At 31.9% G+C, this 16,795-nt stretch overlaps 1 protein-coding gene and 1 long non-coding RNA gene across 4 annotated transcripts; one reads left to right on the top strand and one right to left on the bottom strand.

The window, feature by feature from the left end:
• The first annotated feature begins 9,113 nt into the window (after positions 1 to 9,113).
• On the top strand, positions 9,114 to 12,956 carry LOC109814810 (uncharacterized). Of its 3 annotated transcripts, none has more exons than XM_029274655.2 (3): positions 9,114 to 9,765; positions 10,497 to 11,053; positions 12,340 to 12,956. In XM_029274655.2, exons 1-3 carry the CDS (start codon positions 9,412 to 9,414, stop codon positions 12,356 to 12,358), a joined length of 930 nt encoding a protein of 309 aa, XP_029130488.2. In that variant the 5' UTR covers positions 9,114 to 9,411; the 3' UTR covers positions 12,359 to 12,956. The 3 variants fall into 3 exon arrangements, with proteins under 3 accessions (XP_029130488.2, XP_020234910.2, XP_020234911.2); XM_020379321.3 differs by lacking the exon at positions 12,340 to 12,956 and adding an exon at positions 11,282 to 11,508 and having other exon boundaries at positions 9,115 to 9,765; XM_020379322.3 differs by lacking the exon at positions 12,340 to 12,956 and having other exon boundaries at positions 9,119 to 9,765; positions 10,497 to 11,508.
• On the bottom strand, positions 12,727 to 16,582 carry LOC109814797 (uncharacterized). The gene is made up of 3 exons (XR_002241096.3): positions 16,148 to 16,582; positions 15,500 to 15,748; positions 12,727 to 13,244 (listed from the first exon to the last, which is right to left on the bottom strand). It is a non-coding gene; the product is annotated as an uncharacterized LOC109814797 (long non-coding RNA).
• Positions 16,583 to 16,795: the final 213 nt, after the last annotated feature.

Here is a 16,795-nt window from a genome sequence, read left to right as displayed (position 1 = left end):
CTAATTCTAGATTTGGCTTTGAAAATAATATGAAGGTTACTTTTGCAAACTTAGTATACAAAATAATATTCATTCAAACATAAGTTTACAAATTTTAATCTAAATATGCACTAAATTTATAAGTTAGTATTTTTCTTCTTGTTATTAAATGAAATTTTGTCTAGATAAAGATTAGGATAGTATACACATGTTTTTAGATTTGAATCGTGTGACAGTTATTGTAATTTTTACTGATAAAATATTAAAAATTATTGTGAATTAAAAACCAGAATGTTTAATAAAATCAGAATGGAATTTCATCTAACAGAAAGAATATTAAAAATATCTGAGAATATGTCCTGTGTATATGTTGCTTAAGAATCATTCTTTTGCATCTTGAAAATTGAGGACCATCCAGTTGCATAGATCTAATTAGGAAGAAGGAAAATGAAATATTCTTGTGCAGGGACATTCTGGGTAAAATTCATGACTAGGATGACAAAGCCAAATCCTTCAATTCCCTCCAATGTGTTCACTTCACTCTCATCTCATCTCAGTCAAATGATATGGTCCTACAAAAAGGTTCCCATGGTACTAAAAAAATATTTCAGTGTTCCTTTTAGTTATTTTCATCCAATCCCACATGAATTATCAGACTTTGGTGTTATCCGTATGAGGAAAAGGCATCTTTAGTTACTGTGGATGAACAAACAAATAGACTCTTCCCCACCCCTAAATCCTACCTTCACAGCTACCCCTTCTGACCAAGCACCCTTCGGATCTCCTATGTGTTTTGTCTCGCACACAAGAATGGAATTGGAAGGTATCGTGAATATTTACTTACGTATCACTAATTAATAATAGATAAACAATTAATATATTTAAAATTAATATAATCATCATATCTTGATTGATATATATATATATATATATATAAATGAACTAAATAAATATCTATGTATAATAATTCAATTATGAAAATATAAATTATAAGTTGTTGGATAATCACCATCTATTAACAATTCTTTTCAAAAGTAGCATATACTACACACTCATCGCAAGGTCCATCAAAATAAGAACTTGTTTCTAGTTAGTCCTACTTTATTCTTATGAACAATCATGATTATTATAGCCCAATCACTAGAAAAACATATAAAAGTAAGCTAGATTTCAAAATAACAAACAAATAGCAAATATAGAAGCTAAAACGACTATATTAATCACCAACTCCACATGTAAACCAACAATAATATACCTCATAGTTCACAACACAATCACATCAAAGCACCTCAACATGTTTGAAAAACAAACAATTCACGTAGATTCAGCTTGCACCGCAAGCATGCCATTAAACCATATAAACACCAAACATATGAATATAACATTAGACCACACTACATCATATGCATACATCTCAACTAATGCATCGTCATGTACTCACCTACGAAGATATCCTAAAACATCTGAGCAGTTTAAGTGATTTGACCCTACTAAACTAACCCGATCATTTTCACATCTTATGCATTTGCTAGATCGGCAACTAAATTGGGATATCAATCCCTATCTTCTGATTTCTTGGATGTTGTCACTTAAACTAAAAAAGTCTAGTATCATTGTCAAATATAGTATAGCTTGGGTGTGAGCCAACCATGATATTGACATGCATTAACTAAGTCACTTGTAGGATTAACTTGCTAACTATCCTCGAGATACCATGCACCTCTTCAGTAATCAGTTAAAGGTGATATCTCAACTTCATACCTTACTCCAACATTGACTAAGGACCTAAAGAAGATTCAACAACCCACTCTAAGAGTTATCACCTACTCAAGAAGAGTTTTCAACGTATGACCTCCTAGAGCGCTATAACAATATTCATAATAAGGGATATTTAACTTTCAAAGACATCATTTTTCTCTAGTCTTAAGTCAATCAACATGTTTTAATGCCTATAATATTCTCGGTATCAACACCTTAACAAGTCAACACACCATGCCTAAATTCCTAAAGCACTCTCAACATTCATCTCAACAACATCCATCTATATTCATTACCCTTCATTACCCCAAGTCAATGGATATAGATCTAACAACATCATAAATTTATAGCATACCATTGCATATTAATTAATCAACCATCCAATCATCTACATATAACATCCCAAATTAATATACATAGAACAATATTACCAATCCACGTACAAGATGCAATAGACACATCTAATCTATTTATGTTCACCATTTAATTACAAAAATAACAAGTATTTTCATGGCAACATATACTCGATGCTACCACCCTACGCTCAGCGCCATTGAGGCAGGGAGCTCTTTACCTCCCCCACACCAGGCACGAGCCGACACCACTCAACCCGTGCCCAACATGGCTAATGTATGAAACCCCTAAGACCTCAAGCTTGGCATGGCAAAATCCCACATTTGCCTGCACGCCAACCTAGGATGATTCTCTCTCCTCACATTTAGCACCAACCTAGATAGAGTCAATTCTCTCACCTCATATTCAACACCATTCAACTCACGCTTGATGCCAGTTCAACCTAAGATAATTCTCTCTCCTCATGCCTAGCACCACAAATCTTGTGCCTCGTGTGAGTAAGACAGAGTGCCTTTGATTGAACTACGTCTGATGCCATAAAGGTGCGCCTAATGTGACGGTGAGTTCTACACATAGCAAACTCATGAATTGCTCTCCTTTCACCTGAAAACCTGACAATGCCAACATGCATTACAATATTTCAAACATATAAATTATCAACAATGAATCTAAGCTCAAATTCATCATTCAATCACAAATTGGCCAACATCATCAAATTTATCTCAACAAGTTCAAGACACCAAAAGTTCAACATTTCTTCATACCATCCCAAAATTTTTTAACATAGACACATTTTTATAACAATTAAACAACATGCAGCTCAACAAGTCAACAATAAGTCATTCCTAATTTCCTTTACCTCGACTCTGAGCCAATGAGAAAGAAGAAGAGGAAAAAGGAAGGACTTTGAATATTAGGAAACTCCCCAACACCACACTTGATTCTCAGCTCCAGGAAGCTTTGAATCACAACTCTCTGATCCTCGAGAACCTCTTACACCAGCAAGAAGCCTAGAAAGAAAAAGAAGAAGAAGAAAGATCAAAGGTCTAGAGCTTTTCTCTCTAATTTATCTCTCCATGTTCTTTGAAAAATGAGTTTTTGAGGCTTAATCTCAGAAGAAACCTTATATAATTTTCCCCTTAGGGTTAAATTAGGTCTCTAGCTAAAGAATCCTCAAAATTAATCAAACTCTTGAGAATATTTTAACTTTTTAAATTCACTCAACCATATCCCAAACACCACGTATACAATTATTGATAAAAACAACAATAAAAAGGTATAATGTTACAAGAATTATGACATCTTAAATAATGTGAACATGAATAACATTTAATTAATCTAACCTCAAGTTTTAAACCAAAAGGTAGACTTCAATAATAAATACTCCCTTCCTTCATTTTTATTTGTCAAAATATTAGTAAAATTTTGCTTTTATTTATTTTTCATTTTCACATTTTAAAACAACATTAATTGTTATGTTATCAATTATATATTTATATCTTATTTAATTTTTTTAATTAATTTATATATGACAACGTAATATACATTTATTATAAAGAAAAATTTAAGAGGATAAAATAGAAAATATCAAAATCTGTGAAAAATAAAAATAAATATTACATTTCCTAATTTTATATATAAAAAAACCTTAAACGAATATTATGAAGAAATGAAAGTAGTGGTAATAGTACTATCTATTTTATCTTCTTCTTCTACATAAAATTGTTATATTGATAAGGTAAAGATAATAAACTTTCTCATCTAAATGTATATAAATTAATTATGTCTTAATCTGTATGTAAAAACTTATTAAAAAAAAACTAATAAAATGGAATGAATAACTAATAAGAGAAAGTATATTAAGTATCTTAAAGAATGTGCCATTAGTACTCCTAATGTTGTCTTAAAATTTTTGAAAAAATAAATAGAACCATTTTTTTAAAAACACCAACACTTAAAAAGGAGTGAAAGAAGTATTTGATATATACTTTTCCTAACATCACTAATTTTAGAATTTATAGAAAATTTCATTCATAAAAAATTAGTTGCATACTTACAAGTTATTAGTTCAACAAGTGGAACCAAACTACTTAAGTAAGTTTAAATTTGAGTATTATAATAAAATAAAAAAAAGTAATTAAGAAATGAGATCCACTAAAAGTGATTAATTAAGAGATTGATCATTAGTAAAATTAGTAAATATTTTGTACCAATGTAAAAAAGAAAACAAATAGTTCAAGTCAATTTAATTTTAAAGAAAATAAAAAAATAATTTTTCAAAATATAATATTTTAAAAATATTACTAGAATGAATGAAGAATTGAAAAAAAAATCTATATTATAATCTTGAAATATTATTTAATAATTTCTTTTCGAAGATCAAAATGAGTAAAATAAATTGTTTCAAAAATAAAATTAAGTATTTAGTCATAATTTTATTTTTATAGGAGTTTAAAGAATGATGTTTACAATTTTATATCAAGCACAAAGACATCCATCTAATTGAATTAATTAATAAATAAATAACTTTGTTAAAGACGTTCACAAATGTTAAAATTCTAATTGTATATGTATGCTAAAAATTGTTAGGAAAAAGAAATCAATTCAATAATTTTTAGACTACAAAAATATTTAAAAAATCTCACGATTTAATAATTAGTTAATATTTCATCAATGTTATTTTTGTTGTATAAAAAATAGCATAATCATTGTTCAGAGGTAAAATTTTAATCAACAGATTTGAACTAACTATAACAAGTTCACAAGGCCCATTCTTATGTGGGCAAGCTCAACACGCATTGCTTGTCTCTTTGAGAGTATAAGGAGCACTTTGATATATAAAGGCTCTATACTTGAGTGGTTCAAACAATATAAGACTATTTTCTTTTGAAATATTATATATATATATATATATATATATATATATATATATATATGCAACAATTTTAACACCAAATATAAATAAATGTTGGATTCAAAATTATATATCTCATAATATTTAATTTATCTAAAATTATATATAATATGATCAAGATAAATATGAAATGATTTAATGAATAAAATTTTCAATTTTTTATTATTATTATTTCTGAAATAAGTAAAATTCTTCTTATATGTTTCTTAACTACTTTATCCGGTGACTCGTTAATTGAATCAATATCCCAATATTTTGAATCAATCGATCACGAGCCTGAGTTTAATAACACTATATACATCTATAATATTCCATCAAATTTCTTGGAAAAAGTTCTACCTTCTTCCATGCTCTGTACAACCCCAAAAACATGTCTCATGGTCATGGCATTCCACTAAAACATGAAATGAAATTTCTCTCTTTCCGAGTCATTGACAAGAATAATCATTGATAATGCACATCTAAAGTAAACTTTGATGCAAGCAAGCATGGGTATAACTTTGCCTTTAAGTAGAGCAATTTCCCAAACTTTCTTTTGTTTTCTTAAAAAATATTTTTAGGTTGTTGGGATTTCGGATATCTGTCTTGAATGCTTTTTTGGGGTGCTATGTGGCACCAATGCATTTATGTTACAGCAGAAAGAAATAATTTGTTGTTTTTCAAATAAAGATATCTCACTGATTTTATATTGTTATCTTTATTTCTCACTTATTTTTTTATATTCACATATCATGATTACACTTCAAAATAAAAATGAAAAACTTTTGTTTACTCATTTTAATGATCAAAAAACATTATTCATACAAGAATGCATGGGAATTGAGCTGCTTGGTTGGTAGATGATAATTCAACTAATCGTTATATAATTTTAAAAACTAATTAAAAATAATTCATTATTTAAGACATAACATTAAATAAACACACCACCAAAAATCCTTACAAGTGTTTTTTAACTGTGATAATAACTGGTAAAACAAAATAATCTAATATTAACATTTTCTTATCTAACTTCAAGTTCATTTATATTATTAGGATAATCACATGATCTATTTTGACATTTGATGAGTCGACATGATTTTAGTAAATTAAGGAATGAACGTGTTTATGAATAACTATATTAATTAACTTTTAAACAATATGATAGTTTGTGACATATAAAAGGGTTTTTGAGTGAAATAAAATTGTTATAAATGAAGAATTCTTTTTTCAAACATATATTAGAATCGTATAAGTAAGGCTGAAAGCCATAATTTTAATCAAGTTAAAGTAATGGTTATGAAGAGTAAAATTGTGAAATTAAATATATGAATGAAAGGGAATATTGTGAAAAGTATAAAGGAGAAAATTAGACGTAAGGTGAGTTGGTAATGTTATGGAAGAGAGTCCAAGGGGCGCCCATAATAATGGTTTGGGAGCAATGAATCTTCTTTATCCCTAAGTTCTTATTTATTCACTTTCCAATGAAATCTTAGAAGACCAACATGCTTGTATGATGTCCCATTCTCCGAAAACCCACGAGCATTCGTCTTAGGCAAATTGTACAAGTTGTTACATAACCCAATGCATAATTAATTTACGTTGTTTGGTTGGTAATGGTCCCCTATTCCCCACTCTTCCAACTGCCCCATATGAAGAAGAACTGTACTTTGACAAGAGAATAAAGGGAAGCAAGCAAAATGCAAAATGCAAAATGCAAAATGCAAAATGCAAAATGCAAAATGCAAAATGCAAAATACTACTACTCTCACTAACGGTATCTTTAAAACATTTTCATTTTGTGGCCATCATTTAGTTAGCCACTAATTCGATTAATACGCGTTTGTTATGTTATGAGACACGTATTGTGGGACCCACTTCCATTACTAGATACAAGATACAGTTCTAAATCCTTTTTCTACCGATCGCTTTGATGGGGTACTCACTACTCAGGCCTATTCATTTCAATCAATGCCATTGCCATTGCCATCGATACTTATATATTTATTATTTTTCTTTCTCATATGGATACTATATATACAATCACAATCATACTTCTGCTTTGCTTTGGATTACCCTAACTTTCTTTGAACAACGAGTTTGGAATTAAATATACTCAATTGCTAGGGCTATACTATGTGGGGAAGGCTTCGTTCTTTGTTTTATCCTAAATCAAAGATAGTGGAATAATTAATTTAACTGCTATGCCTTTAAAGGACTTGTTTGTGCCACAAGACTGGTAGATTACGAAAGACACATGTGTAAGCAACGTCATTATCTCACCTTTTTTTTTTTTTTTAATTCTCTTAGAAATCTAACGAGACTGTGTAATATGTAGTTATTATTTCCTTACAATGAGTTAAAATAAATAGCGTTAGGAGGGAAAAAAAAAATACTAAAATGTTTAACAGGATAAATATGTCATTTTTTAGCCAAGAGTAAAGAAGATGGGTTCATCTTTATATTTAGTTACTATATCTAAAGTTTTGATATAGTAAATATGAATTAATAGGATAAAATACATTTAATATCCGACTTTTTTTTTATCATAATAAATTATTTTTAATATAATATGTTTAAATTTTAAAATAAAAGAAATATAAAAATTAAATTAATATATTTTTAAAACAAATAATAATATTATAAATATAATATTTTATTATACGATATATTATCTATTAAATAAAAATTTATTATTAATATACAATTATTAAAAAATATATTTTTTAAAGAATATAAGAGATGAATTTGAATAGAGAGTATCTAAAGAATAACTTAATTTAAAAAAATAGAATATTCCATAAAAATTAACCTTACGTTAGACTGAGTTAATGAGATGGTGGATTTTGCTTGTACCTACTTTTAGTTATTTATAAATTATATAAATGCATTCATATAATCTCATTTTATTTAACCAAAATATTTTAAAATATAAAATAATTAAAAGTTACTATCTTAAGTTTTAATTTGAAAATTATGAAATAAACTAAAACTATAAACATAATAATTATTTAAAAGTATATTATAATATCTTTGAAGTTATGGTTAAATATTTCATTTTTTATATATGTCAAGTAATTTATTAGTTAAATATTTTTATCAGTTTTTTATTTAATCAGCCAACTTTTAACTTTTAATTAATTTATCTATTATTTATATCAATAACACTAATATATTGGATCTGTAAAAAAAAGGCATTAATATATTGAAAGTTTAGCTATTTATTTGATTCTAATTCTATTATTTTACATTTTTGTCCGAATTTTAATCTTTATACATAAGTTTTTAATTAATTTCGTTTATGTCTCTCCATTATATATGTATTAACTTTATTTGATGAAACCATCATAAAATAAAATTTGACGGTGTAAAATTATCACAAAGTTTTTAGCGATTGGTAAACCATCACAAATTTGATGCTAAAGTGACCACTTAAAACAATACAATAAATAGGACATGTTCGTGATGAAATTCAGGAACTTGGGATTAAATCGAAGACAGAAGCGAGGAAAGATCACTTGAAAGTCAAAACAAAAGGATGGCCAGTATCAGAATGAAAATTTGGTTGCCACTTGCGACACACACAAAAACCTTTCATTCACTCCCCCACCTCTTCCACAGCCTTACACTATTGCTCTCTCAATATGAAAGGGTAGTATAGAATCAAAATTTGTGTTAACTATTAATATAAATTATTGATAAAAAAAAAAAACTCTAATTTTAAGTATAGACCGATACTAAAATCACCTATAAAAGTTTTGCCTTATATAAAATAATTGAAGTAATCTGACAGATACCAGATAGTTCTTAGTTTGGGGCTACACAGAAAGAAAAGTAAAAACCAAACAGCAGCTAAAGATGGTTTTGTTGTATTTAGTTATAAATATTGATTATTGTTTCTTATTAAACAAAAAAGAAGTCATTTTGGTATATAGTCTATTAATATTCTAAAATTAGTAATAAAAATTAATTTATAATTATCTTAATAAAAGTAATGAAGATAATTTATGGAAGTACAGGGACTTTCTCTGCCTCTTGTTGCAGCGATAATAATAATAATAATACATGTTTTTCTTTCTACTAGGTATTTAGATTTTTACCTGTGTGGGCATTTAAACAATGAAAATGGCATATTACCAATCATCCTTTCCCCTCTGTAGGAAACACCCATCATTGCCCCCAACAATCCTTTTCACCCTTAGAAACCTGAGCTTCCAAGATTATTCCCTCTCTTCCATTGCTTCCACTTTTTTTCTCTCTCTCTCTCTGTTTTTTTTCTTCCTTTTACTTAAATTAAATCTCATGGTTCCATAAACTCATGAAACTCCACTCTCTCTCTCTCACTCTCACATACACACGCAAACACACTCTCTAACTCAATTTAAATATCTCCCTCCCGTTTAACACAAGACATCAATCTCTTGTTCATAATGGAGGCGTGTCCCTCGTCGAACGCGAACACGGTGAGCGGGTTCTACACGTTCGTGAGCAGGGGCATGGAGGAGCTGGAGCGAGCGTTTCTGGCGAACAACTTGATGTCAATCCAGTTTCTTCAGAGGGTGCTGTCGCTCCTCCGATCGTTCCACACGCAACTCACGCTTCTGGTCCACAAGCTCCACCTTCCCCTCGGAGACAAGTGGCTCGATGAGTACATGGACGAAACCTCTAAGCTCTGGGAAACATGCCACCTCCTCAAGAACGCCATCTCCAACTTCGAACCTTTCTACTCTGCTGGCATCAACCTCGCCTCCTCCCTTGACTCTCACTCCCACCTCTCCCCACAGGTCCCTTAATTCTTCAAGAAAAAAAAAAAAACACTTTACTTTTTTCTCTAACCATCTTATTAGTGCCAACTATCTTTGACTTAATTTCTACCTGGCTACAAACTTGACTGAACATCTTTAATAAGAGACTTGATTTTTTCATTAATAAGACTCGAGTCAACTCGAGAGTTTAGTTAAGAGAATGAGTTTAAGTTCTTGCTTTAGTGTTTACACGCATTACTTTCCAAGAATTGGACAAGGGTTGTGCTTTTTAAGGTGAAATTAGCTATATGATAAATTATGAACTTGTTAAAATTTTCATCTTTTTCTTGTTCTGAATATAAGTAGGAGCTATGAATCAAAGTCTTGAATTGGGGTCATTTTCGTTGATATTGTGGTTGGGTGCTCAGAAACTTTAGCCGTTTTTTAAAACTTGCTATGAATATTGATTATATTAGTCCTTAATTGATCTCTAAACACAAGGATTTTTTTTATAAAAAAAAAAGGTTTTTGATCAGCTTGAAGGTTTTTGGGTTTCTAAAATCACGGTTAAAAGCGTTGCTTAAACATACTAAATACGGTTTTGAATTGGGGTGGGGGTTGTGATTTTGTCGCAATTCTTGGGGAGGAAATGCGATCGATGTAGCTGCTACAAAATTGTTGTAAAGATGAAATTTTGATACTAATGTGTGAACATGATGCATGAGGGCATTTGTGGTTACGAAATTAGAGGTTTGGTGTGGTGTTTGCAGGTAGTGAGGGCGATATCTGGGTGTAGAAGGGAGGCTCTGGGGTTGGAGGAGCAGAACCGCGGTTTGATGGAGACGAGGATCCACACTTTGTGTCTACGTTTGGACGAGAGGGTGTCCGTGGAGTCGAAGCTGAACGGGTTCAACGGTTTCAGGGGCGTTCTCTACGCAATGAGGAACGTGAGTTCGATGCTGCTCATGATCCTGCTGCACGGCCTAGTCTACTGCTGGCCGGAGACATCGGAGCTGGTGGTGGGGGGGTACGAGGGGGGGAGGCTGTTTCTCGGGTCGGCGGTGATGGTGGCGGCAACGAGGTTGCGGCAGAGGGTGGCGGCGGAGATCGGTGGGGCAGGGCCGGGGATTTTGCTCTACGAGTTCAGGAGGGCCAGGGTGGCGGTGGAGGAGCTCAGAGGGGAATTGGAGACAGAAAGAGTGGAGAGTGTTAGAGTATGTTTTGGGGTGCTTAGATCTGGTGCTGAGAACATAATTTGCCAGCTTGATGATTTCTTTGATGAGATTGTGGAGGGGAGGAAGAAGCTTTTGGATTTTTGCAGTCATAGGTAGGTAAATAAATAGTAAATAGTTTTCAGAAAATGTTCCTCATTTCTTGTTTGCTCGATTAAAGAGGGGCTTGTGGTTCAAAATGAAAAGGCCATGTTTTTCTTTGTTGTTCAGTTTTTTAGTTCACTTGTTACTTTTTGATTCGAGGGCAAGAAAATGAAACAGGATTTGTTTGATTCCCGGTTGCGGTCAAGAGGGAATTACTGACTCATATTTCTAATGCTTAGATGTTGAGAGGTTGACCCCGTAAGTAAACGAGGAGGGTGTTAAAGAAACAAGTATGTGACCAGAAAGAAGAGTAACTAAACAAGATAGAGTAGATGAAATGAAAATCAGTTATTCAGTTCGCAGTTGCTGAAAGATTATGGTACCTTTTAGTAATTTCATTATTTCAAGCGTATATCATTGTGTATGATTAATTTTATCTCGCTTGAAATGGTATTTTGTTATCTCATTTTACTCTTTCCATACTTTAACCCTTTTTACAATCTCTCTCTCTCTCTCTCTCATGTGGTCTTTCTTGAGTTAGTTACCGTAGTTGCTCCAAAAACGAAAGTTAGTTACCGATGTTGAAACTTCGATGATACTGCTGAAGGGAGTGAAGAAGATTCTCCAATTGAATGAGGTTATGGGTTTAAAAACAAATCGGCAATAGATTAATATTATTGTCTTACACGTAAGCTAGATGTTGTGCTTCCTCCTCTAGTTATAGCCGGGTGAATAGAAACAAACATAGAAGGTATTAACCGCGCAGAAGACAAATGTGGAAAGAACCAATAAAGGTGAACTTCAAATGACCAACGAAAGTAAAGATGTCAGATCAATTTTAAGTTTCCTTTTTTTTTTTTTGCGGTGATTGATTTTTCTCCAAAACATTGAATTTGAAAGAAGGGTCTCGTGAGTTGTTATAGTAATGATTAATGATTCTACTCCTGAAATAATAGAATGGAAAGCTTAGAGCTGTAAGGAGCACTTCTGAGATTCCTGAAATGCTTTAACGCCAAAAGCAAACTTCTTTTGCTCATAGGAAGCTTTTGTCTGATTCGGTTCGCCTTGAAAGCAACGGAGATGATGATGAAAAATGCTCACTATGTCATGACAAGTCTTGCATCTCAGATTTTTGTGTTTCAAAATTCTTCGACTTCTTTTTCTTTTGGGGTGTGGGGATGTTTAATATTTCACAGGATTTCAGCGGTCACTATCTCATTTTTAACCTACTTCATGTTTTTTGTCCCATGACGGAAATTCATGGCTTGCCTCCTTACAAGGGTTCATATGAGTGCAGCTTTAAAACAAAACAATAAAATAACACTGAAGGAGCAAGCATGCAGATTGCAGACAAAAAAGATGTGTGATATTTTGGTGAAAGTCCAGCATGCCGGATGTCAAACAGGCACAAATGGTGTTCCCTATAAGTAAGCAATGGCTGTCGTAAGGTGAATAACCATTATCCCGCGTAAAAAGCATCTTCACGGTTAATGGACAAAAAGTGGTTGCTTAAGTAGAACTAGAAGGTGTTCTCAAAACTCTTCATCTATACCACAAGCAAATAGACTCCAGAAACAGCAGTAATTAGAGAACAATGTATTATATATCCATACATGGCTATAAAATAATCTCATAAATCTTATCAGAAAAAGATAATAAAATAATCTCATGCACACGAGCGAGATGAGCACGGTAAGATAAGACCTCTCTTTTATGTACTGTCTTTTTAGCAGTAACATAATAAGTTTCTTCACAAATAGTCACAAATTATGGTTGGGGAAGAGGGAAACCTTTGTACAACATCAAAGTCAGAATTAAGCAGACTATTTATTCAATGTGATGTATGGCCATGGCAGTATGATCTGACTTCTATTTGCATATATATATATATATATATATATATATATATATATATATATATTTTACAGGAGCTAAATTAGTGCAGATATTTTACAATACTCAAATGGTAGGGAAGCAGCTACTTTTACAAGTTCAAATCAAATATTGAATCCTGGCACTGCAAACTGGAAGCAAATGCTTCGACTTGATTTCTGAGCTCTTTTATTATTCTGAATACCCCCGAGAAAATGTTTGCATGAATTCCCACGTTCCCTCTTTACAATGCAGGTTATCTGAGCAGCCCTAAAAAGAAAATCACAGCTTTTTCTAAACCATCGTCTACACGAACTCTTGATGCCATTACTGGAGTACCAGAATAATGAAGAAATATAAGGTTGAGCATAGTAATAATGAAGAAATAAAAGGTTTTGAGCATAGTAATTTGTTTGTATCACATAGGCAGGACATACGACTGCAGTTGCATCTGATTATTGCATATACTTTAGGCAGTGCCTGACTAAGAATATCTCCTCATGCGTAAGATAGAGATGGATAAAATAGTCACAGATTCCTTGGTTTGCATCAATTCCCACAAAACAAGAGTTTTGAAAGATTATTTACTCAATATTGGAAGTCAATGCCATGAGATTGATTTAATTCAGAGAACTTGAATTGATTGATAGATTAAATTATAAAGTACTGCAAAAAATAGTCGAAGGTTCAATAAATTATTTAACAAGCATAACTGAAACTATCAGATTTTCAAGCAAATAGGAGAGCTTTAAAGTTCATCTGATTTTATCTACTAACCAGTTATTATTATTTAAAGCATATCATTAAAATAATTGGCATGATGTGGTGCACCTCCCAGACCTTCTCATAATTTCTTTCTGTTTTAAATAATAAAATGATTTAGAGTGTATGCTCATGCCAACTTCAACTTCAAAGACATAATTTACAGATACAGGGAAAGGAAAAACGAGCATTCGGTAGTAAGTGCGAAATACACCATCTAGAATACATAATTTAACAAACCAATTAACCAAGTAAAACATGGATTTTTTTCTTTACTACTCCAAACAACATGATTTGATGGAAGAAAAGGGTCAGCCAAGAAAACAAAATAAGATTTGTTGGCTTCTCCATTCGTACCCCTAGCAAACCAACATACTAAATGCTTCATGAATATAGCTGCCAAAAAAAATATGAAAACACAGACAGTCAAAACAAATCTCTTGGACTTGCAAAAATTTTTCTGTAACACATTCTAAGACTATCTATAATTATTATAGGAAGTGCATAAGTTTGGATTTTAAACATTAGATTCTAACACATCCTACTAGTGTTATTAAAAATATGGATGCATTTAACATAAATCTATGTAATTTAGAGTTGCAGCAACAGACATACTAAGACTTGAATTAATAGGAATCGTGATGTATCCCTTGATCAACCAGTCAACAATAAAAATATAAGAATGACAAAAATATCAAACGAAAATAGATAGAATCATATGAACATTAATTAAATAATAATGATATATGAACAGAAGTCTAAAATTCAATTATTTTAAGAATGGACCACTTTAGATATTTTATACAAGAAGCCTAAGCTATTTTTTTTTTATAAATTGGGCTTATAATTTATCTCAACCTTATTAAACCAGCTAGTAAGGTAAGAAGTGTCCAAACTTCATAAGCTCCATTTAAGTTATATCTCTAGTCAATGTGAGACTAAACTACCACCCTTGAGGCTGCAACTAAAACAGCCTGCACAGAACATTGCAAATGGAGGTGGTCAAATAATTGGATCTTATTGACTCTGATATTATCTTAGACATTAGACTTAAGTTTAACTCAACCCTATAAAATCGATTTGTAAAGTGATAATTGTTCAAAGAGGTTGCAACTAAGGCAGGCAAAGGGTGATTGCAATTAAGGTGGCTTTCCAATACTATTTATTCCCTATTGCTTCAACTTCTCATTTGTTCACTATATAATTTTAAGTCTTTCCTGGATCTAGCTACATAACCAGACAATAATTGAAGATTCTGGTTTCCTACTATAAGACTAATTTGTTTTCAGTTGATTGGGCCAAAAGCCAAGGACCCAAAAAAACATTTGCATCTAAAAATTCTATACTACCTAGGAATTAAAAAAATACAACACCAACAACAATGAATTTAATTTAGGGAGTAATCACAATACATTTGCACCTTAGTCATAGGGTGTTACTTGATCATAAGCTTATTTGGCAAAAAATTGTTAAAGAAACAACCTAATGGGATTATGTGCTAACAAGAGGAGCAATTCATTTTAAACCACAAGGTGGAGAAATGAAAACAAGCCAAAATAGAGTTATTCGAACATTCCTTGAATAAGTTATTCCACTTGATCCATATTATTAACCCTTTGTATAGTTGCTCGTATAGTTGCATTTTTCCACCACCAGCACACAGTAATAATTTTATATTATCATGGAAATACAGCATAATCAACAGATGATCGTGAGTCTCATTTGTCACTAATCTACATTTTCTTTTCAACAAAGAAGATGCTAGCATGCTAATATATTTGCACTTTTCTTCACCTGTTGTGCTTTGTACACTGAAATTTTACCTTGTTTTAGAAGCAAATGAGAGCAGCAGTGTGATTATCGTGCGGACCTCCTTGTAATGTTGGATCTAAAGCAAAGTTTATCTTTTTCTCAAAATCACAACCAGTATCATCCCCACAGTTTGGAACCATGCCTTGCTTTCTGAGTTTTGTCCCTCTTCTGTACAAAATGATACCCGTTGGACCTCGAAGACTTTTGCAGGTTGCATCGGTAGCAATATCATAGTTGTAATCAAATGGACTAGAAAATTCCTGTAAAATGATCAGAGTATCAGAACAGTATAAATTCTATGCACAGTTTGACTATCACGTATCAACTGATCCAAAAACACGATAAATATGACTTTTAAGATAGAGAATAGTTATTAGAAAAGTCAACAAATTTATCTTACAACTACAAGCATATTAAAATAGAAATAAAACACTCAACAATTGTACCCAGATCAAACACATGCCATTTCTTCAATTAACAATATTACAAGACCAGATTAATATCTAAGCTAAACACCCTAACAAGATAATCCTAATCTAAGCTGGAATAGAACATTCTAGAAAAGAATAAAACCCCTAAGCCCTAAACAACATATGAATCCCAAACTAAAAAACTTATTCTTAAAAATAAAATCCTAAAACTTTCAGGAAGTAGAGAACCTCGATGATGACGTGGGTTTCAGGGGGTGGAACCCCAAGTGGGTGGTTTGACCAAAGGAAACGCTTGGAAGGTTGTAACTGCTGTTGTTCTGTTTCATGTTTGTGCAGTGATTGAAAAGAAGGGGATGGGTTGGCTAAGAGAGAAATTCGGGTCGGGTCTAACGACCCGATAGGAGGAGGATGGTGCATTTGATTAAGGGAAGGAGTAGAAACAGCAGAAACAGCGACAACAGCGTGTGACAAAGGAGCAGCGGAAAGAGCGGCGCCGAGTGTTGGGTGCGGAAGTGGTTGTCTCCATAGAGGAGGGTGAAGCAAGACGAGGTTGAGGTTGAAGAGGCAAAAGACAAAGGGAGTAGTAAACTATGTAGCTGGTGAGAGTGACGAGGGGAAGGAAACGGAATAAAGAGAGAATTGAAGAATGAATAAGAGGTTTCTCAAGTGGAAAATCAAATCATGCTTGTCGTGCAAATCACGCCATGAATTTTCTAGTTTAATTTTTTTTTAATACTTTTTATTAATTTTTATACAAATTAAAAATAATATTTTTTAACCTATTTTTTTATTTTCTTTTATGCATACTTGATATTAAGATAACTTATTAATAATCAACCGTCGAAGTGACTTGATCTTTTTAAATAACGTTTTGAA

Source organism: Cajanus cajan, chromosome 9 (genome assembly GCF_000230855.2).
Source record: "Cajanus cajan strain Asha chromosome 9, NIPB_CcT2T_4, whole genome shotgun sequence".
Classification (NCBI taxonomy): domain Eukaryota; kingdom Viridiplantae; phylum Streptophyta; class Magnoliopsida; order Fabales; family Fabaceae; genus Cajanus; species Cajanus cajan.
The sequence above is the reverse complement of the archived record's forward strand: the minus strand, read 5'-3'. Positions and strand labels throughout refer to the sequence as shown.